We start from the raw sequence: 24,323 nt of genomic DNA, 5'->3' as shown, positions 1-24,323 counted from the left end.
AGATTGAGAGTCATCCTCCTGATGACGACAGCGAAGTCTTGGGACTCTGGCACACATGGCTGACTTCATGTTAGGCTGCCTTTCCCGTGACCCACGCATTTTACGCATTTTAGACAACATCGATTACTGGTTGTTTACCCTTCTCAACCCTCGCTACAAAGAGAACTTCTCATCTCTCATTCCTGTAGTGGAGAGGACGATCAAAATACAATACAATACAATGGTGCAATACCTGAAAGTCCTTGTGGAAAAATTGCTCCAAAAATTTCCAGCTGACAACGCTGGCAGCAGAGTATGTAGTTCCTTGGGCAAACGAGGAGGGGAGATGTGGGGAACACACAGCAGTTCCAACAGAGGCAAGGCAACACTCTCCAAGGCCTGGGACAGTTTCATGATACCCCACCATCACCCTCACCCTGATACGCGGCCTAGTGTCACAAGGAGAGAAAAGTTTTGGAAGATGGTGAATAAGTACGTAGCAGACCGTGTCAGCGTCCCCAATGATCCCTCTGTGCCTTACAACTACTGGGTGTCCAAGCTGGACACATGGCACGAACTGGCGCTTGGTGGTGCTGGCCTGCCTTGCTGCCAGCGTTTTGTCAGAGTTGGTATTTAGTGCTGCTGGGGGCATAATTACTGATAAGCACATCCGCCTGTCAACTGAAAATGCAGGCAGGTTGACTCTTAAAAAAATTAACAAGGCCTGGATTTCCCCTGACTTCTCTACTCCACCAGAGGAAAGTGGCTGAACATAAAGGCACTTTAAATGTGTTTTTTTTATAATGTACTGAATACTCTGTATTCCCATGCACCCCTTCAACCACAAAAAAGGGTATTTGGTTCAATCTTCTTTTTCTCGTCCTCCTCCTCCTCTTCCATCATATAAACATGCTTATTAGTCTGCCCTTGTTCCTAATGTTGTAGAGGGTCAGCTCACCTGCAGGCCCTCACATATAATGTTTTAGAGGGTCAGCTCACCAGCAGGCCCTCACCTACAATCTTTTAGAGGGTCAGATCACCTGCAGGCCCTCACATGTAATTTTTTAGAGGGTCAGCTTACCAGCAGTCCCACACCTACAATCTTTTAGAGGGTCAGCTCACCTTCAGGTCCTCACCTACAATCTTTTAGAGGGTCATCTCACCTGCAAGCCCTCACATGTAATGTTTTAGAGGGTCAGCTCACCTGCAGGCCCACACCTACAATCTTTTAGAGGGTCAGCTCACCTGCAGGCCCTTTCATATAATGTTTTAGAGGGTCAGCTCACCAGCAGTCCCTCACCTACAATCTTTTAGAGGGTCAGCTCATCTGCAGGCCCTCGCATGTAATATTTTAGAGGGTCAGATCACCAGCAGGCTCACACCTACATTCTTTTAGAGGGTCATCTCACCTGCAGGCCCTCGCATATAATGTTTTAGAGGGTCAGCTCACCAGCAGGCCCACACCTACAATCTTTTTAGAGGGTCATCTCACCTGCAGGCCCTCACATATAATGTTTTAGAGGGTCAGATCATCAGAAGGCCCTCACCTGCAATCTTTTAGAGGGTCAGCTCACCTGCAGGCCCTCGCATGTAATATTTTAGAGGGTCAGCTCACCAGCAGGCCCTCGCATATAATGTTTTAGAGGGTAAGTTCACATGCAGTCCCTCACCTACAATCTTTTAGAGGGTCAGCTCACCTGCAGGCCCTCGCATATAATGTTTTAGAGGGTCAGATCATCAGAAGGCCCTCACCTGCAATCTTTTAGAGGGTCAGCTCACCTGCAGGCCCTTGCATGTAATATTTTAGAGGGTCAGCTCACCAGCAGGCCCTTGCATATAATGTTTTAGAGGGTCAGTTCACATGCAGTCCCTCACCTACAATCTTTTAGTGGGTCAGCTCACATGCAGGCCCTCGCATATAATGTTTTAAAGGGTCAGCTCACCAGCAGGCTCTCACCTACAATCTTTTAGAGGGTCATCTCACCTGCAGGCCCTCGCATATAATGTTTTAGAGGGTCAGCTCACCAGCAGGCCCACACCTACAATCTTTTTAGAGGGTCATCTCACCTGCAGGCCCTCACATATAATGTTTTAGAGGGTCAGATCATCAGAAGGCCCTCACCTGCAATCTTTTAGAGGGTCAGCTCACCTGCAGGCCCTCGCATGTAATATTTTGGAGGGTCAGTTCACATGCAGTCCCTCACCTACAATCTTTTAGAGGGTCAGCTCACCTGCAAGCCCTCGCATATAATAATACCGGACTGTTACTTTACTGCCACGGGGGAGGGGGAGGGGTTGCTATTGGCGCCATGATACTGGCATATGGAGGGGGGAGGAGAGAGGCACTTGATACTGGCACATTAAGGGGCAGGGGGAGAGGATGGCAGTAAGATATTTGCACATGTGGGGGAAAGAAATGGACATGAATCATGAGGGGCAGAAATGTGAAATGATGGTGGGGCTAAGAAATGGACATGAATCATGAGGGGCAGAAATGTGAAATGATGGGGGGGCAAGAAATGGACATGAATCATGAGGGGCAGAAATGTGAAATGATGGGGGGGCAAGAAATGGATATGAATCATGAGGGGCAGAAACGTGAAATGATGGTGGGGGGTGTAGGAGAGTACCTGGGGTGGTGGTAAACGGGAGGTACGTGCCAGCGGGGGTCCTGGCCCCGCTGGAGTAAGAGCCGGAAAAGTGCGTTTTGCAGCGGTTACGCTGTTAACAATGGATCCGGGCCGGCTCTTATTGGAAGCATGGCAGATATGCGGGCGGGTGCCTGTCTCCCCACGGTCCAGGCCAGGTTTTGCAGGGAAGGGTTAAAACCTGACCAGCAACAAGGGTGTGGTGGACAGTGTGTAGCTTCTGTGTTCTCTGGCTGTGAGAGTGAGGAGTGGAGGTGAGCTGGGCTGCGTGCTGAGGCCTGTAAAGGAGTGTGCAGGGACCCGCAGCTGAATCCAGGAGGGATCCATGTCCTGTGGCTAGGAGCCGGACCCATGGACTTACTTCACCAAGGAGAAAAGGTGACATTACTCCTGGCTTTAAATAGACTTTGCTTTATGTGACTGAAACAGGCCTCAAGTAGCCTGCAGCAGGGACTTGCTGTGTTTGAACTATTATTTTGCTGTGTGTGACCACCCTCCCTATGAACTGCACCGTCTTTTCACAAATATGCACCGTGTGAATAAACAAAGCCTTGCGGTTTACACCAAGACCGGTCTGTGATGCCTCTATACTGCACTCGCTACCACTGCCTACCAGAGCGGATCCCCACAGGGGCTAAGAAATGGACATGAATCATGAGGGGCAGAAATGTGAAATGATTGGGGGGGGCAAGAAATGGATATGAATCATGAGGGGCAGTAATGTGAAATGATGGGGGTGCAAGAAATGGACATGAATCATAAGGGGCAGAAATGTGAAATGATGGGGGGGCAAGAAATGGACATGAATCATGAGGGGCAGAAATGTGAAATGATGGGGGGGGCAAGAAATGGACATGAATCATGAGGGGCAGAAATGTGAAATGATGGGGGGGGCAAGAAATGGACATGAATCATGAGGGGCAGAAATGTGAAATGATGGGGGGAGGCAAGAAATGGACATGAATCATGAGGGGCAGAAATGTGAATGATGGGGGGAGGCAAGAAATGGACATGAATCATGAGGGGTAGAAATGTGAAATGATGGGGGGGCAAGAAATGGACATGAATCATGAGGGGCAGAAATGTGAAATGATTGGGGGGGGGCGCCAAAATGTAGATTCGCTTGTGTCGACAAAAATCCTTGCACCGGCCCTGAGGAAGCCCAACAGAGTCCTTCTCAGAAGAGGCAGTCTTCGGGAAGAATACGTTTTTTTGCGGCTAGCTGGGAGCGTTAACACTTTCAATCACAAGAGCGAGACCACACATGACCATCCTAAACCATACGTACATTTAATCCTCATTGGACAGGTTAAAGGCTATGATATGTACACCTTTGGAGGCAATTTTTTGTATGATTGCATTTTACTCATTTTGGCCTAAAAATCTTTTCTCAATTGGTCTTTATTAAAAATATTGCACAGTTCTGTCACAAAGAGTTAACTGTTTTTCTAGCTGTGTGAATCATGGCAGAACAGAATGCAGGCATTGCAAATACTAATGGGTATGTAGCCTAACAAAGAGACAAAACTATGCAGATATGTAAGAAAAGAGGCTAGGAAAGATCACCAGTATCAAAATCCTGAAAAACCCCTTTAAGGACACAGAATGTGAGCTCAAAGAGGAGGAGGAGTTAAAGGTTGAATGACACGAAAATGACAGCATAGATAACTTCATAAAACCAAATATCACAATGGCCAAGAGATGGCAGCAAAATACAAAAAGGCAACAGGTTAACACTGAATACAATTAATATGAATTCTACATGACAGCTATAGCTGGGTCAGCACAGGGGGGAGTTAAAAAAAATATATATATATAATCTTTATTTCACTTGATTGTAGAAAAAAATGGTCCTTTTAGGGAACTTGGGGCTGTTATCATGTGCTGTAGCCCATGTGCTCCATGGACAGCACACAAATCTATTGACTTTAATGAGACTATTCAAATTTCAGTGGTCTTCTGATAGAAGCATACGCTAGTTTGGTCCGTGAAGCAGACCAAACATGCCCACTGACATCTATGGCACCTTACTGCCTCATTATATTCGCAAACTCAGATCCGATGGTATATTCTAACCACCAGGCGTTCCCATGGTGATGGGGACGCTTGCAGGGACAACTGTACAGGTAGAAAAAAAATGCAGAATATTCAAAAAAACTAATATATTCGCTATAGTGCTATATATTCGTTGTTTCGAATATTCGCGAATACAACGAATATTCTACAAAAAATTTGTGAAATATTGCGAATACGAATATGGCCCCTGCCGCTCATCACTACTAGTGAGAAATATGGCCCTGATAGATAAACTCCTGCTGCTTATCTTGTGGGTACGCTGGGGCTAACCACAAGGTCATTGTGATGGATGTATCCATCATAGTACAGTAGGCAGAATTCAATTGTAAAGCATTTATACAATACAGGTCAGTAAGGGGTTAAATAATTGTTACTGGTCTTATTATTGCATAATTTATTATTTTACTGCTTAGAGCAAACAGTATATCAGGTCTGGGGTGATTTCTCTACTGTGTGAGGGTTTCCTGCATCTTGTACAGAGCTGCAGTATGTCAGTGTCACTGTGTCATCTACTGCACAGTAATACACGGCTGTGTCCTCCCCCTTCACATTCTTTATATGAAGCTGAGTACTTAGAGTGCTTCTCTCCATGGTCATAGAGTATCTCGGTTTCAAGCTATTGGCTTCGGTATAGCCATAAGCACAAATCTCTAGTCCGAGTCCAGGGAATTGCTTGTACCAGATCAGAATACGGTAATTTGATATTGTGTGAGTACATTTCAGGGAGATATCTTGGTCTTCTGTAATGTGAAGTTCTGGATCCTGTGACACCTGAGAATCTGACTGCACATCTAGAAGACAGAATAATATTTAATATTTGAATTTTTTATTATCTCATCATCTGCTCATTCTTTATATGTCTCAGATAAAGTACATGATTTTGTAAATAACAGTTAATATTTCGTCAAAACTATAAAACAGTAATAAAATTGCCCTCACCTGTAATAATAGTGACTAGTAAGAGTCCTGGAAGGATAGTCCTGCTAGTAGTCCACATCATGGTGTACTGTGTGCCCTGCACCTTGTATCATCAGGTGTCTGAGGAGATGTGACATTTACCACACACCGCACCTCAGTCTTTCCTGTCATGTCACATGACACACACCACTACTCTCCTCATCATTGTGTGTGTAAATATGAGTTAAGGCCGGGTTCACATCGCCATTTAGTTTTCCTTTTCTCTGATCCTTCAGAAGAACAGAAAAAAAATATATATATTTTGAGCATCCGTTGTGCTTATTTTGGACCTATTTTAGCCATTTCCATCTGAGATCCATTATTTTTAACAGGACTTTTCCCCCCAGTCAAATATAATGGATTTCAGACACAAATGGCTAAAACTGATGTAAAATAAGGACAACAGAGGCGCAAATTAAAATATTCTTTTTTTTTTTAATTATTATTTTCTGTTCTTCTCACGGATCAGAAGAAAGGAAAACTAAATGGTGAGTGAACCTAGCCTAACCCCTTCAGGACCCAGACATTTTTCAGCTTAAGTACTTTTTGCAAATCTGACATTTGTCACTTTTGTGGTACTAACTTTGGAATGCTTTTTCTTATCCAAGCAATTCTAAAAATGTTTTCTCATGACACATCATACTTTATGTTAGCGGTATAATATATGTCCCAAGCCCCAATGCCAAATTCTTACACCAATGAAACCCCCCCAGCCACCCGTCCTAGTACTACGGACATATTTTACTTGCTAGATGAATACATTCAGCTCTACTGTGTATATATATATATATATATATATATATACATACACACTCATGTATAGACCTGTATATACAGTAGCGCTGAATGTAGTATTCATCTAGCAAGTAAAATACAGTATGTCCGTAATGCTAGGACGGGTGTCTGGGGAGGTTTCGTTGGTGTAAGAATTTGGCATTGGGGCTTGGTACCCCAAACTTTTGAGACCTTAGCAACACCCCTGGAGCACAGATCTTGCTGGAATGGTTTTTAGGTGATATATCACATTTTTAGAGTCCCTGTGGTACACATACAGTGGAAAACCACCAATAAGGGACCCTATTTTGGAAACTATACCAACTATACTGTAGTCGCACCATACACCTTTCGGAGCAACAACCTCCTTCTTCAGTGGCTACTACAGTAGGAGCCACTGAAGAAGGAGCTTGTTGCTCCGAAACACGTATGGTACGACTACAGTAATCCAGAGAGACCCCTGGTACAGCCACAGCTCGATACAATAGTGCAACATCTGAATGAGCAACACAAGGATCCGAGATATATCAACTAACAGAGTGCTGTATCTGAGATCAAGCAAACAGTCCGATCACGTGGGACGCCACATGGGACGCCGAACACAGAGGATGCACCGGCTGTAACAAGGGGAATCAGGAGGTTCGATCTAGGAGTAAATCACTGCTCGAACAGAAGACCTACTCCAGAGAAGCTAACAATGTGGTAAAATGTAACTATTTGCAAGAAAGAAAGTCATATTATTTAAACAAATAGCCCAAGCACAGTGACAACAATTGCTTAAGCTTTTAACTATACTCTCATTCAAATCTGATAAGGAACATAATATATATGCATCATGAATTATGAGCACTGATTAATAATATCTGGATCAAGTTACCTTTTTATGTTGATAATCATGTGCATTGATTTATTAATGAAATTGGACCAATTAAATTATAAATACACTCCAACAAAAAGATTAGGCCATACGTGTTTATTTAAACTGGAGGAGATAACATACTATTTACAGACCCCACCAAAAAATTTATAAAACAACCTCCATATATAGTCAAGATAATTGCATCTTTATTGAATACACAAAATAAAAAATAGATACATAAAATAGCAGCAATGGAAACCCAAATGAGGATAAGGAGAAAGCTGCAGAGTCATTCAGCCATCATAGGTAGATGAGACACAAACAATAAGTCCATAATGCCCAGAAAAGCAATCAAAAAGACCTAGGGCACAACTGCCACTAAAAGGTAATAACCAAAGAAAACAGTGGGCAGAAAATAAGGAAATGATAGCACGTAGACTCCGCAGCCTCCTCCGCCCAACGCCGTCTCGCCACACAGGCTTCTTCCGGGGTATCTTGGTCGACAACTAGGGGAGAGTGACTACTGATTTATTTAGAAAGGAGACATCTACTAATGCATTATTACATGCCAACTCCTGCCATCCACTGAATCTCATTCACAATATACCATACAGTCAATTTCTATGATTGAAGCGTATCTGTTCCACAGATGAATATTTTGAACAACAAGCCCGTGACCTTTCAAATAGATTTCAGGAGAGAGGGTACTCGAGGGTCTGTACAAAACAAGGATATGACAGAACCAAAGTGTTCAAAGGGGATGATCTCCTCCAAACTTGAAAAAACCCCACAAAGAGATCAAGATAAAGAGGTGAGGTTTATATCTACATACAGCCCACAGTGGAGAAAAATGAAACTTGCCCTGATGAAGTATTGGGACATATTACGGTTGGATCTAATTTTGGTAAAAGTTCTCAGCACAAGTCCATCTATCACATATAGGAGATCAAAGAATTTAAAAGACATCAAAGTGAGGAGTCATTATTCAGGTGAGCATCCATCTAAGTTATTTGGATCCAGGGGTCCAAAATGGGGGTGTTCCCCATGTGGGAAGTGTGTTGCTTATGTAAATGTTGATACGGCTTCTCATTTTTCTAACCCGTTGGATCAAAAAAATAAAATAGGATCACCTATAACATTACATGCGGTATACCAGGAGTGATTTATTTGGCATCATGCCTGTGCCAACGTATCTATGTGGGCATGACCACAAGGGAACTGCGGAGACAGGTCCATGAGCATGTCTTAGGTATAGAGAGGGCCAAGAAGGATAGTGATGTAACCAGATTGAAATCTATCCTTAGACATTTTAAGGAATTCCAACTGTGACAGCGGTGGATTTCGATCTGGTATTCATCTCTTTGAGAGGGGGAAATTGGAAGAAACTATTGGCCCAAAAGAAGGTAAGATGGATTTATGAACTGTATTGTGTGGTACCTGAATGAAGAGATTTATTTTTCACCCTACCTATAAGTATTTGTAGTCCCTTGTTCTGTTGACCAAATGTTTTTATTTATTAGCTTTTAAACTCCTTGTTTGTCTTTTGTGTATTTATTTTTTGAGTTTACTACTGTGGTTGCTAGTCGTGGTATTGGCAATTAATTGGGACTATAATGAGACTGATGCCACTGGTGGTTCTTTTCGAATGGGACTCAGCGTAATGAAGTGTCTAAATCATGTGTTTTCTATTCATCATAGTATTATGTGACTATCCAGTATGCAATTGAGCCATTATTATACATTTTTAGAGATCCTTGGTTGTTTTTCAACAATGGTTTGCACTGAGCACTTTTGCACTCATCACTTTTTGGGGGGCACTGTATGTGTCATGGTCTTTTTTGCACTTTTTTGTCATTTCCACTTATTTTTTTCTTATTCTATGATTGATTTATTGTGCATTGATACATGGGTATTGAATTAATATATGAGTTTTATATTTATATAATCATGTATTCAAATTTATGAATTGTCACCGATATATGTCACATCTAATATTTATATATTTTTTTACGGAATCATGTAATCATATAGTGTATGTATCAACTGTTATTTATGTTCACATGTATCATTGATAGAGATTGTGTGTTTATATATATATATATATACATTTTTTTTACATATATACACGTTTTACATAATATCGTCAATATAGTTATTTATTATTGAATTATCAGCTTTTTGCACCATGTCACTTTAATGATCTATTATTATTCGTCGCATTACTGGTTAGAGTATATTGATGCTCTCTGTTATTGTGGCCTTCCATGCGCGTTTTTCCTGGGAGGGGTGGTTTGTTTGCGCTTCACGCTGGAGCGCACCCGGATGCCGGCTTTATGCTGGTGGTGCGCTCCAGCTTGAAGCCCATGAACGCTTCCAGCTATGCCTGGCTTTGTTTTGCTCATGTCGTCTGCAGTGTCCCAGTTCCTCACTGGCACATCAACATTGCGTCAACTTCCCCTCATGCCATCAGTGAGGGACAATAATTACCAGCCGTATGTTCGCATGCGAGTGTTTTTAATTAATTAAGATATGTGATTATAAAAAGAGGAGGAGTGTCATCTATCCTGTATCCCTGGAAGAAGCCTGTGTGGCGAAACGGCGCTGGGGGAGGAGGCTGCGGAGTCTATGTGCTATCTTTGGTATGGTTATTTCCTTATTTTCTGCCCACTATGTTTTCTTTGGTCATTACCTTTTAGTGGCAGTTATGCCCTAGGTCTTTTTGATTGCTTTCCTGGGCATTATGGACTTATTGTTTGTGTCTCATCTACCTATGATGACTGAATGACTCTGCAGCTTCTTCCTTATCCTCATTTGGGTTTCCATTGCTGCTATTTTATGTATCTATATTTTATTTTGTGTATTCATTAAAGATGCAATTTTCTTGACTATAGAGTGGATATAAAAAGTCTACACACCCATGTTAAAATGTCAGGTTTCTGTGATGTAAAAAAAATGAGACAAAGATAAATCATTTCAGAACTTTTTCCACCTTTAATGTGACCTATAAACTGTACCACTCAATTAAAAAATAAACTTAAATCTTTTAGGTAGAGGGAAGAAAAAATATAAAAATAAAATAATATGGTTGCATAAGTGTGCAGACCCTTATACTAATACTTTGTTGAAGCACCTTTTGATTTTATTACAACACTCAGTCTTTTGGGGTATGAGTCTATCAGCATGGCACATTTTGACTTGGCAAGATTTGCCCACTCTTCTTGGCAAAAACACTCCAAATCTGTCAGATTGCGAGGGCATCTCCTGTGCACAGCCCTCTTCAGACCACCCCACAGATTTTCAATCGGATTCAGGTCTGGGCTCTGGCTGGGCCATTACAAAACTTTAATCTTCTTCTGTTCATTCATTCCTTTGTTGATTTGGATGTATGCTTTGGGTCGTTGTCATGCTGAAAGATGAAGTTCCTCTTCATGTTCAGATTTCTAGCAGAAGCCTGAAGGTTCTGTGCCAATATTGACTGGTATTTGGAACTGTTCATAATTCCCTCTAGCTTAACTAAGGCCCCAGTTCTAGCTGAAGAAAAACAGCCCCTTGGCATGATGCTTTCCCCACCATGCTTCACTATGGGTATGGTGTTCTTTTGGTGATGTGCAGTGTTGTTTTTGCACCAAACATATCTTTTGGAATTATGGCCAAAAAGTTCAACCTTGGTTTTTTAATCAGACCATAACACCTTTTCCTACATGCTTTTGGGAGACTTCAGATGTGTTTTTGCAAAATGTAGCCTTGCTTGAATGTTTTTCTTCGTAAGAAAAGGCTTTCATCTTGCCACTCTACCCCATAGCCCAGACATATAAAGAATATGGGAGATTGTTGTCACATGTACCACGCAGCCAGTACTTGCCAGATATACCTGCAACTCCTTTAATGTTGCTGTAGGCCTCTTGGTAGCCTCCCAGACCAGTTTTCTTCTTGTCTTTTCATCAATTTTGGAGGGACGTCCAGTTCTTGGTAATGTCACTGTTGTGCCATATGTTCTCCACTTGATGATGACTGTCTTCACTGTGTTACATGGTATATCAAATGCCTTGGAGATTCTTTTGTACCCTTCTTCTGACTGATACCTTTTAACAATGAGATCCCTCTGATGCTTTGGAAGCTCTCTGTGGACCATGGCTTTTTCAGGAAAGACCAACTTTAAATGATGGCGGTTTATGCTAACTCCTATTTAACATGATTTTGAATGTGATTGCTTAATTCTGAACACAGCTACATCCTCAGTTATAAGAGGGTGTGCACACTTATGCAACCACATTATTTTTTTTATTTTATTTTTTCTTCCCTCCACCTAAAATATTTCAGTTTGTTTTTCAATTGAGTGGTACAGTTTATAGGTCACATTAAAGGTGGAAAAAGTTCTGAAATGATTTAACTTTGTCTCATTTTTTTTAGGCCCCTTTCACACGGGCGTTGCGGAAAAATGTGCGGGTGCGTTGCGGGAACACCCGCGATTTTTCCGCGCGAGTGCAAAACATTGTAATGCGTTTTGCACTCGCGTGAGAAAAATCGCTCGTGTTTGGTACCCATGGTAAAAGATCATGTGACGTACCATGTGATGACCGGAGTGACGTCATCCCAGGTCCTTAAACTATAGTTAATGCTCTCCACAGGTCCTATACAGTAAAAGAGTCAGACGGAGATGCCGGGCATCGCGAGCAAGTGGATTAAGGTGAGTTAAATGATTTTTTATTTTTTTTAACCCCCTCCAGCCCTGTTTTACTTAGCATTCTGTATTCAGAATGCTATTATTTTCCCTTATAACCATGTTATAAGGGAAAATAATAAGGTTCGGGTCTCCATCCCGATCGTCTCCTAGCAACCGTGCGTGAAAATCGCACCGCATCCGCACTTGCTTGCGGATGCTTGCGATTTTCACGCAACCCCATTCATTTCTATGGGGCCTGCGTTACGGGAAAAACGCACAAAGAGGAGCATGCTGCGATTTTCACGCAACGCAAAAGTGATGCGTGAAAATCACCGCTCGTGTGCACAGCCCCATAGAAATGAATGGGTCAGTATTCAGTGCGGGTGCAATGCGTTCACCTCCCGCATCGCATCCGCGCGGAATACTCGCTCGTGTGAAAGGGGCCTTATAGCACAAAGACATTTTAACAGGGGTGTGTAGACTTTTTATATCCACTGTATATGGAGGTTGTTTTATCAATTTTTTGGTAGGGTAATTAAAGGGACTCTGTCACCACTTTCTAACCCCCCCTTTTAAAACTATTGTTCTCTCCATGCCGCCCCCTTGTGATTACAAAGGTGTTGTTATAACATAAATTCGCCGTCTCGTTTTGATAAAAATACCTTTTATCTAACCTGTCAATCTTGTGGATAAGGTGCCCAGGGCGTTTCTGAAGGTCTGAAGCTGCCGCCCGCCGCCGCTGCCGTTGGTGCCCAGCTCCTCCCCTGATCCTTTCAGCGCCGCCTGAATGTAAAGAAATCCGCCTCCGGCTCTCTCTCAGTGCCCTCTCCTCCTTTTCAAAGATCCCACGCGTGCGCACAGGCCTGTGCCTGATGCGCCCGTGTGGACATTTAGAATCAGCCTCATTGAGCGAAGTGCGCATCGGGACTAAGTTAATAATTACTGTATACAATCATGGACATCAATTAGAGAATGAAATGGAATCATGATGAATTGACATTATTTACGGTTGCTCGCAATTAATGAACATTGATTTTCTTCTGTATATATAAAGGACTTTTTAAATTGGATTTGTGTGATTATTGGAAGTAACAGACGTATTAGGATCATATTGAGCTTCCCCTCTTTGGATCACCTTTATTGTACACATTGATCAAGTTGTGTCCCTGTCTTCCTCAGTCAAAGTTCTGAGCCACCAGCAGTCCGTTGCCCAATACTGAGGTAGACAGGAGAACACATAACTGATTTCTGTGTATATTTTTTATCACTCATTTTTATTTTATTTTTTATTTTATTTTTATACACATGTGTATATATATATATATATATATCAGACGAATGAAGAGGCAGCACTTCCAGTATAGCGTAAACGGGTGAGGACCCCAAATTTATTGAAGCGATGTTTCGGCCTGCTCAATGAGGCCTTTCTCAAGCTTCAGAAAGGCCTCATTGAGCAGGCCGAAACGTCGCTTCAATAAATTTGGGGTCCTCACCCGTTTACGCTATACTGGAAGTGCTGCCTCTTCATTCGTCTGATACATTTCGTGGAGGAAGAGCCGACCTCTGTGGGGATTTTGCACCCGGTACACCTTATCTGACTGTGCTGCTGCACTATTTGTGTTTTTATATATATATATATATATATATATTTCAATTAAAATATATAAAATCCAATACGTTGTCTATGGTGTGCCGCAGTGATTCCCAAGAGTGAAGTGGGTATAAATCACAGTTCAGTACATGCGTTTTTGAGGGACCGCGCGTTCCCTCTCCAGAAGAACAAAACCTCTTCAAGCTTGACCCATAAAATTACGGAGACAAGAGCAATATATCAGGTCCCACTATCACCAATCCAGGGCTCCTGTGGGATGTCAGAAAGATCGCAAATAGTGAAGTACTATATGTCACCAGCAACCGTTCCTACTTAGTTGTACTCACAAGCGCAGCTTGATATACAGGCACAAAAGCATTTTAAAAGTTATGTGTTTTTGGGGGAGGGGAAGGAGGGTATTTAATGCTTGTGGGTAAAAGATGGTTACGTCCCTGACGAAGCATGGAGCGAAACTCGGGTCGGGCAGGATTACAAAGATTGTTCTGACTGTTTGCTATTGTCTTATGTTTGTGAGTATATCTTTTATACGCTGATTTAGCAAGCGGTGCTTCACTATTGGAGCGATCAAATGTATTTTTAGCGGTGGTGAAAAGAAGACTAAAGATAAGAAGGAAAGCCTTGGAGTTAGGCCTCTTTCACACTACCGTATGGCTATTTCAGTGTTTTGCGTTCCGTTTTTCACAGATCCGTTGTTCCGTTTTTTTTTGTTTCCGTTGTGTTTCCGTTCCGTTTTTCCATTCCGTTTTTCCGTATGGCATATACAGTATACAGTAATTACATAGAAAAAATTGGGCTGGGCATAACATTTTCAATAGATGGTTCAGAAAAAAACGGAACGGATACGGAAGACATACGGATGCATTTCCGTATGTGTTCCGTTTTTTTTTGCGGACCCATTGACTTGAATGGAGCCACGGAACGTGATTTGAGGCCAAATATAGGACATGTTCTATATTTCAACGGAACGGAAAAATGGAAATACGGAAACGGAATGCATACGGAACACATTCCGTTTTTTTTGCGGAACCATTGAAATGAATGGTTCCGTATACGGAACGCAAAAAACGGCCCACAAAACGGAAAAAAAATACGGTAGTGTGAAAGAGGCCTTAGTGTAATGTGCCTGTATATCAAGCTGCGCTTGTGAGTAGTAATGGACGAACATCTGCCGGGACGGTTCGCAATCGCGATCAAATGTACGCGAGCCGCAAGTTTGCGACAGGTCCCATTTATTTTAATGGCAGGCGAACCTGAAAAACCTTCAGCTCATATTTGCAGCCAAGAAATAATTACTAGAAGTGCACAAATAGTCCCACAACATGGACAGTGACATACCAGATGTATTATTTGAATTTGCGATCTCCATTCATTATTTTTTTAAATGTGAAATATCAGCAATATAATTTTCGCATACGCGCATGCGCACACCAGTTATAATTTTTTTTCCAATACCGTTTGTCACTGTGTGTAGCAGAGGGAACGCAGCAAAACCGCAAACAAATGCTGCAGTACCCAAATGCACTATATAGAAAGTATATTATTGGTATACACCCCGCTTCTATAATTTTTTGGGGGGGGCGACTGGTATATCACACTAGTTATAATTATTTTTTCTAATTGCGTTTGTCACTCTGTGTAGCTGCAGTATCGCTGCAGAACCGCTCACCACTGCTGCACAATACAAATTCACTATAATATACTTTCTATGTTAGAAAGTATATTATAAGTGCATTACACCCCTCTGTACTGCACACCTATCAATAGTACACCTATACCAGTCCTTAAATGGACTTTTGTGGACCTATTTGATAGCGTTTTTGTCCCTAACAGTCTGTCCCTGCTCCACACAGCAACCTCTTCCTACACTGTCAATAGACTGAATATAAAATGGCGGCCAGATCGGGTTTATTTATAAGGTAGGGGGTATGTCCATGTGCTGAGACTCTTCAATTGGCTGTCCTGTACCACCTGATGGATGTGTCATGGGTCAAAGTTCTTTACAATGTAAAAGAATATGGCAGGCGCGAATATCGCCATATGTTCGGCGAATCACGAACGAGCAATGTTCGTGGTGAACCGCAAGTCCATCACTACTTGTGAGTACAACTATGTAGGAATGGTTGCTGGTGACATATAGTACTTCACTATTTGTGTACTTTCTGAAATCCCACAGGAGCCCTGGATTGGTCATAGTGGGACCTGATATATTGCTCTTGTCTCCGTAAAATCATATTTTTGTGTCTCCATTTTCTGAGTGTCATATTTTTTAAACTTATTTGAGGGCTTGTCTTTTTAGGATCCGGTGACATTTTCATTGGTACCAATTTGGGGTAAATGTGACTTTTTGCCATCTAGGTCAGGATAGGGTAATTTATGTGTCCAACACCTCCAACACATATAGACCATGTTGCAGAAAATATTTCTGCAGTGGAAAAATGTACAAATTTACTCCATATATTGGTTGCGGTTGTGGATTTTTTCCCCTCCGTAAGAATACAGTACATGATGGTGTACATTTCTCCAGTGTATTATTCTGCTATGAACACATGCCAGGTTTGATTCCAGCTTAAATCAACACCCATTCTTCAAAATAGCAATTATGTTTATTGTGCACACAAATTAAATACAAACTAAATCTGGGTGTTAAATAATTTTGCTCAATGCCCACATTTTATACAGAAATAATGCGAACATTTTTACACATTTGTTACATATTGTTTACAGTTGAATGACGCCATCTAGTGTTTGTGCTATTCAGATTACATGTTCTACTAAAATATAATTGCATTGGTTATAAACAGTGGCATAAGTGACAGTAAGGCCCTTATGCCAAAGGCTCTACTGACTAAAGAGATGACCCCAGTATTATAAATGGCAAATGTCAGGCATGTGGCCTGTTACAGAATACGCAGGTACAGTTCCACATTTTATGTTAGAACTTTGTTATTAAGAGGCATATGAGAGCTACAGCAAAGTCATGTGCTCTAAGGAATCTTCAAAATGGATTGGGTTCATGTACAATCATGTACAAATTTGGGAAAAGGTACAAAATATTATTGAAGTATTGAAGGCCCAGATGAACACAATGGATTCTGTTATTAAAAGGATGCAGTTTAGAACCACCAAGGCTCTTTCTAGAGCAATCGGAGAAAAGGCCCTTGGTCAGGGAGGTGACCACTGAGATGATGGTAACTCTGACAGAGCACCAGCCTTTCAGTGAGGAGATGGGAGAACAACACTCTCTCCACCTCAACCAACAGACTTTTATGACTAACCTACCAGTCCTCAATAAAAGGACCTTGGCAAAAGTCAATTTAAAGGGTTGTCCAGCCTTTTTTAAATAATAGCTATGGGTACTTTCACACTTACGGAACCGCCTGCCGGATCCGGAAAAACGTGTGCAAACGGAAACCATTTGTTTCCGGATCCGGATGCGGATCCATTTGACAAATGCATTGAATATTATTTTCACACTTTTAAATGTCTGCATATGCGCAGACCGGAAGACCGGATCAGTCAATGCGGCAATTTCAATAGGAATTAATGCCGGATAATGCATTCCGGCAAGTGTTCCGGAATTTTGGCCAGAGAGAATACCGCAGCATGCTGTGGTATTTTCTCCGGCCAAATACCTTAAAAGCGACTGAACTGAAGACATCCTGATGCATACTGAACGGATTGCTTTCCATTCAGAATGCATTAGAATAAGGCTACATGCACACGACCGTATGTGTTTTGCGGTCTCCAAATTGCAGATCCGCAAAATAAATGGATGACATCCGTATGCCATCTGTTTTTTGGGGCGAATCCATTGTAACAATGCCTAACACGAACAAGAAAAGGACATGTGTTATATTTTTTTTTTGCGAGGCTACGGAACGGACATACTGATGCGGACAGCACAAAAAAATGAAATGAATGGGCCCGCAAAAAAAACGGAATGGACACGGAAACAATCAACGTTCGCGTGCATGTAAAACTGAAGCGTTTCTTTTCCAGTATTGAGCCCCTAGGACGGAACTCAGTACCGGAAAACGTTAACGCTAGTGTGAAAGTACCCTTATCTGACACCATACAGACCCGTTGATCAGCTGTTTAGTGTAGATCCATCAGTGGAAGTTGGTGCCAGAGCTAGACAGCACCATCAACATTATAGTAGAAGGAGCTCACTACTATAATGCAGCGCCCATTGAAATCCCTGGGAGCATCACTGTAGTAATGCTGATCAGCTAGTGATGACCTATCCTGAGGTTGGGCCATCACCTAAAAGAAAAAAAAAAGCTGTACAACCCCTTTAAGGATTTTCAAATCGTGAGAAATAGTTCCACTCTGGTGAAACCCAAACTGAACTGCGACTAAATTCCAATCATCATCAGTTAAATACTGTTTCTGGCATCAGGACTGAGAGAAAGATGAACAACCTTCATTGCAGTTTAATCTGGGAAGAAGATTTACCTTCCAACAGCAAAATGATTCTAAGAATACAGCCAAGAGAGCACTAGATTCAGTGTCCTTAAGTGGTCCAGAAGAATGAGAGAAAATCCCCAAATATGGCCTCTTGCATACGACCGTATGTATTTTGCGGTCCGCAAAAAACAGATCCGCAAAAACAAAACGGATGACATCCGTGTGCAGTCCGTATTTTGCAGAACAGAACAGATGGCCCTTCATAGAACAGTACTATCCTTGTCCGTAATGCGGACAATAATAGGAAATGTTCTATTTTTTTGCGGAATGGAAATACGGACATACGGAAACGGAATGCACACGGAGTAAGGGCTTGTTCACACAACCATATGTATTTTGCGGTCCGAAAAAAAATGATCTGAAAAAAATACGGATGACATCAGTGTGCATTACGTATTTTGCGAAACGGAATAGCTGCCCCTAATAGAACAGTACTATCCTTGTCCGTAATATCAATTTTTTTGCGGAACGTAAATACAGACATACGGAAAAGGAATCCACATGGAGTACCTTCCGTTTTTTTGCGGACCCATTGAAATGAATGGTTCCGTATACGGTCCGCAAAAAAAACGGAACAGACAGATAGAGAATTTACGTTCGTGTGCATGACCCCTAACTTCCATTTTTTTTTGCGGACCCATTGAAGTGAATGGTTCCACATACGGCCCGCAAAAAAAATGGAACTGACAGGGAAAGAAAATACGTTCGTGTGCAAGAGGCCTATAATTGTACCAAGGCTCTAGCGAACAAGACCTGATATTCTAGTAAAGCGTCTCCGAAACGTATGTCGGGTCTTGGCTCTCCTTACACTGGTTCGTATAGTTATGTTTTGATCTATTGCTTGCCCTGCTACGGCTTCAGGACTGCTGCATGTTTTTAAGTGGTAGATTAGTGATTGTGCTGACTATATGGTGTGTTCTTACACCATGTGTATCTTCCACTTGGGATTTTTGATACTTCCATTATTGGAATATCAGCTTCATATCTCCCATTGAACACATGTTATAACATATGATAAAAATAATAATAAAAACCAAGATGGCTGCACACCATTATACATACAAACAATAGAGCTAAGAAATGGGGGTCATTCTAAATAAAAGTGGTACAATACCGACTATAAATGAGTTAATGGAAGCTCTTAGCGCACATATTTGCTCAAACATGTGTCGGGCCCATCTGCCAGGCATCAAGGTGGCTTCCGCAGACGGGTCCCTAACACTAGTATACTGCCTCTCTTTGTACTTACTTAAGCCTACAATATTCAGGGCAGTGTAGAGACCAGCTACACTGGTCTCTACACTTGTTTGTTATGTATATAATTCCACATACTGTATGTTAATTCATAGTTTTGATGCCTTCATAGTCATGAAAATAAAGAAAACTCTTTGAATGAGAAGGTGTGTCCAAACTTTTGGTCTGTACTGTACATATTCTGCTCAGAAGTCCCAGGTAGATGGGCGTGTTCAGTCTAAAAGAGGCGCTACCCTCAATATATACCACAAGAGAATTTAGACTAGAACATTCAGAATCACAGGTGCAAATCCATGAAACAAACATAATTATAAAAACCTACATGGCTGCACAACATTTAGGCTGGGTTCACACGGGCGTTGCGGGAAAATGTGCGGGTGCGTTGCGGGAACACCCGCGATTTTTCCGCGTGAGTGCAAAACATTGTAATGCGTTTTGCACTCGCGTGAGAAAAATTGTGCATGTTTGGTACCCAAATTCTGAATACAGAATGCATAGTAAACCAGCGCTGGAGGGGTTAAAAAAATAATAATAATAATTTAACTTACCTTAGTCCACTTGATCGCGTAGCCCGGCATCTCCTTCTGTCTCCTTTGCTGAACAGGACCTGTGGTGAGCATTAATTACAGGTAAAGGACCTTTGGTGACGTCACTCCGGTCATCACATGATCCATCACCATGGTAAAAGATCATGTGATGGATCATGTGATGACTGGAGTGACGTCACCAAAGGTCCTTTACCTGTAATTAATGCTCACCACAGGTCCTGTTCAGCAAAGGAGACAGAAGGAGATGCCGGGCCGCGATCAAGTGGACTAAGGTGAGTTAAATTTTATTTATTTTTTTAACCCCTCCAGCGCTAGTTTACTATGCATTCTGTATTCAAAATGCTATTATTTTCCCTTATAACCATGTTATAAGGGAAAGTAATAATGATCGGGTCTCCATCCCGATCGTATCCTAGCAACCGTGTGTGAAAATCGCACCGCATCCGCACTTGCTTGCGGATACTTGCGATTTTCACGCAACCCCATTCACTTCTATGGGGCCTGCGTTGCGTGAAAAACGCAGAATATAGAGCATGCTGCGATTTTCACGCAACGCACAAGTGATGCGTGAAAATCACAGCTCATCTGAACAGCCCCATTGAAATGAATGGGTCGGGATTCAGTGCGGGTGCAATACGTTCACCTACCGCATTGCACCCGCGCGGAAATCTCGCCCGTGTGAACGCAGCCTAATAGTCGGTATTGTACCACTTTTATCTAGAATGACCCCCATTTCCTAGCTCTATTGCTTGTATGTATAATGGTGTGCAGCCATTTTGTTTTTTGTAATTATGTTTGCTTCATGGATATGCACCTGTGATTCTGAAGGTTCTAATCTAAATTTTCTTGCAATATATTGAGGGTAGCACCTCTTTTAGACTGAACATGCCCATCTACCTGGGGCTTCTGAGCAGAGTACGTTTGTAGCTGGTTCCTACACTGTCCTGAATATTGTAGGCTTAAGTAAGTCCAAAGAGAGGCAGTATACTAGTGTTAGGGACCCATCTGCGGAAGCCACCTTGATGCCTGCTGGATGGGCCCGACACATGTTTGAGCAAATATGTGTGCTAAGAGATTCCGTTAACTCATTTATAGTCGGTATTGTACCACTTTTATTTAGAATGACCCCCATTTCTTAGCTCTATTGTTTGTATGTATAATGGTGTGCAGCCATCTTGGTTTTTAGAATTATTTTTGCTTCATGGATATGCACCTGTGATTCTGAAGGTTCTAGTCTAAATTCTCTTGTGGTGTGATAACATATGATAACATCATGGTATTTATATACTGATTGCATATTAGCGGTGTGGCATATTTACTGTCTCCCGTACTGCTGGCTGCTTAATATACTGTTTAATTGGTGGATTGGGGTGTTATTTTCTATGTACGGATCATTCAGCCTGTTGGTATATACTGTATTTGGAACCCCGTGTTAAACCGTGTTATTTACAGCCACCATTGGGGGCAGCATATTTACCCTATTGACTCCAGTTTATGTGGGGAGGGCTTTCTTCTAATTTATAGCACTTTTCGCAAGGTTTTATCATTGTTGCTTATGATTATGTATATGATGTCCTTTTTGGATGATTTAATAAAGATGTGTTGTTGTATTGTCATTTATGTGGCTCTAATTATTTAGGAGTTTTTTTTATATGTTTCCACACATATTGTTTTGTATTTTGTTCAATTATTGGCGGTTGTTTAGCTTTAAAGTTTGCATTAAAAGGGGTTATCCCATGATTAATATAAAAATGAAAATCAGACATCATGTAGTACATGACAATCTCTTTATAACAAAGCTAGAACCAGCCCTGTACCTCACATGGATCCAGAGATCTCCCCATTCATTGCTCTGCTAGATTTAGATCAAGCTGAAAGATCAAGGGGAGTGTCTATTCTGCTGCATCTCAGGGGGCGTGTCCATGCTCTCCCTATCACAGCTCAGGAGGCAGATGAAGGATGAAACTGAGCATGTGCGGCCATCTTAGTGAGCTGGACATAAAAATAAGAACAAACAGTAGGTGTCGCTATACAGATACATTTTATTGAATAACTCAGTGGCTAAGCTAAATTTTTAATTACATGCAATTACAAAAGTATTCAGATCCAGGTGCTGGTTTGAAAACTGTAGACTATTTTTTGTGGGACAACCCCTTTGAGAAAATCATACAGTAATTAAATTGTCTTTATATTATATATGTGTCATTTTGTATTTTTGTTTTTATGTTTAACTGATTTAATTTAAATCTGAATACATTTTGATAATCTTAATTTCATAATGTCATTGTGGGGTATTGTGTATAGATTGATGAGTAAACAAGAAAATAATCTTTTCCATTTTACAAAGATGAGGTGTACGAATGCTTCCCGAACACACTCTGTTCTGTTTCCTTCATATTTCTAAATTGATACTTTCAATGCTCTATCCATATGTTCTCTTTGGATGAGTTCTTTACGGTGTGGTGGCTGCTTGCTTCTTGTACAGAGCTGCAGTGCGTCGGTGTCACTGTGTCTCTCACTGCACAGTAATACACGGCTGTGTCCTCACCCTTCACATTCTTTATATGAAGCTGAGTACTAAGAGTGCTTCTCTCCATGGTCATTGAGTATTTGGAGTGCAGGTTGTTAGGTGTATCTATACCATAAGCACAGATCTCTAGTCCGAGTCCAGGGAATTGCTTGTACCAGATAAGAAGTTGGTAACCTGTTATTTTGTGAGTACATTTCAGGGAGATATCTTGGTCTTCTGTAATGTGAAGCTCAGGATCCTGTGACACCTGAGAATTTGATTGTACATCTGGAAGGCAAAATTATGGAAAATATTACTAGTTATAAGAAAGAAAAAAAATGAAAAAAAAATATATATATATTTTATAGCATATGATATCCACAGTTTACTTGTATTATGAAACAGTAATTAAAATCGCCCTCACCTGTAATAATGGTGACTAGTAAGAGTCCTGGAAGGATAGTCCTGCTAGTAGTCCACATCATGGTGTACTGTGTGCCCTGCACCTTGTATCATCAGGTGTTTGAGGAGATGTGACATTTACCACACACCGCACCTCAGTCTTTCCTGTCATGTCACATGACACACACCACTAAGGCTACTTTCACACTCACGTTTGGTGCGGATCCGTTCAGATAATACAACTGTCTGCATCCGTTCAGAACGGATCCGTTTGTATTATCTTTAACATAGCCAAGACAGATCCGTCTTGAACACCATTGAAAGTCAATGGTCACAGAAAACGGATCCGTCCCCATTAACTTACATTGTGTGTGAGAACGGATCCGTTTTGCTCAATTTCGTCAGACGGACACCAAAGCGGAATGGAGACGGAACGGAGGCAAACTGAGGTAAACTGATGCATTCTGAGCAGATCCTTTTCAATTCAGAATGCATTAGGGCAAAACTGATCCGTTTTGGACCGCTTTTGAGAACCCTGAACGGATCTCACAAACGGAAAGCAAAACGCCAATGTGAAAGTAGCCTAATCTCCTCATAATTGTGACATTTGTGTGTAAATATGAGTTAAGGGTACTTTCACACTTGCGTTGCTGGATTCCGGCAGGCAGTTCCGTCGCCAGATCCGGCAATCTGTATGCAAACGGATACCATTGTAGACGGATCCGGATGCGGATCCGTCTCATAAATGCATTGCAATACCGGATCCATCTCTCCGGTTGTCATCTGGAAAAACGGATCCGGTATTTATCCTTTTCAAATTTTTAAAGGTCTGCGCATGCGCAGACCGCAAAACCGGATCAGTTTTTCCAGAACACTTGCATTTAATGCATTTTAATGCAAAATAATCCCGGATCTGGAATTCCAGCAAAAGTTACGGAATTTTGGATGGAGAAAGTAGCGCAGAATGCTGCGGTATTTTCTCCATCCAAAAACTGTACAGTGATTGAACTATAGACATCCTGATGCATCCTGAACGGATTGGTTTCTATTCAGAATGCATTAGGATAAAACTGATCAGTTTTTTTCCAGTATTGAGCCCCTAGGATGGAACTCAATACCGGAAAAGTTTAACGCAAGTGTGAAAGTACCCTTACGCCGGGTTCACATGACTATTTAGTTTTCCCTTTTTCTGATCCTTCGGAAGAACAGAAATTTTATTTTTTTTATTTTGAGCATCCGTTGTGCTTATTTTGGACCTGTTTTAGCCATTTCCATCTGAGATCCATTTTTTTTAACAGGACTTTTCCTCCAGTCAAATATAATGGATTTCAAACACAAATGGCTAAAACTGATGCACTATTATTATTTTCTGTTCTTCTTACGGATAAGAAAAAAGGAAAACTAAATGGTGAGTGAACCCAGTCTAACCTCTTCAGGACCCAGACATTTTTCAACCTAAGGACTTTTTGCAAATCTGACATTTGTCACTTTTGTGGTACTAACTTTGGAATGCTTTTTCTTATCTAAGCCATTCTAAAAAAAAATTCTCATGACACATCATACTTTATGTTAGTG

At 41.5% G+C, this 24,323-nt stretch overlaps 1 gene segment (V, D, J or C); it reads right to left on the bottom strand.

Moving 5' to 3' along the window:
* Positions 1 to 5,129: 5,129 nt before the first annotated feature.
* On the bottom strand, positions 5,130 to 22,847 carry LOC120990843. The segment is given in 2 exon segments: positions 5,130 to 5,494; positions 22,771 to 22,847. Coding segments are annotated over 2 exon segments (426 nt in total).
* Between the last annotated feature and the right edge of the window lie 1,476 nt (positions 22,848 to 24,323).

This window comes from Bufo bufo, chromosome 2 (genome assembly GCF_905171765.1).
Source record: "Bufo bufo chromosome 2, aBufBuf1.1, whole genome shotgun sequence".
In the NCBI taxonomy this organism is placed as follows: Eukaryota; Metazoa; Chordata; class Amphibia; order Anura; family Bufonidae; genus Bufo; species Bufo bufo.
The sequence above is the reverse complement of the archived record's forward strand: the minus strand, read 5'-3'. Positions and strand labels throughout refer to the sequence as shown.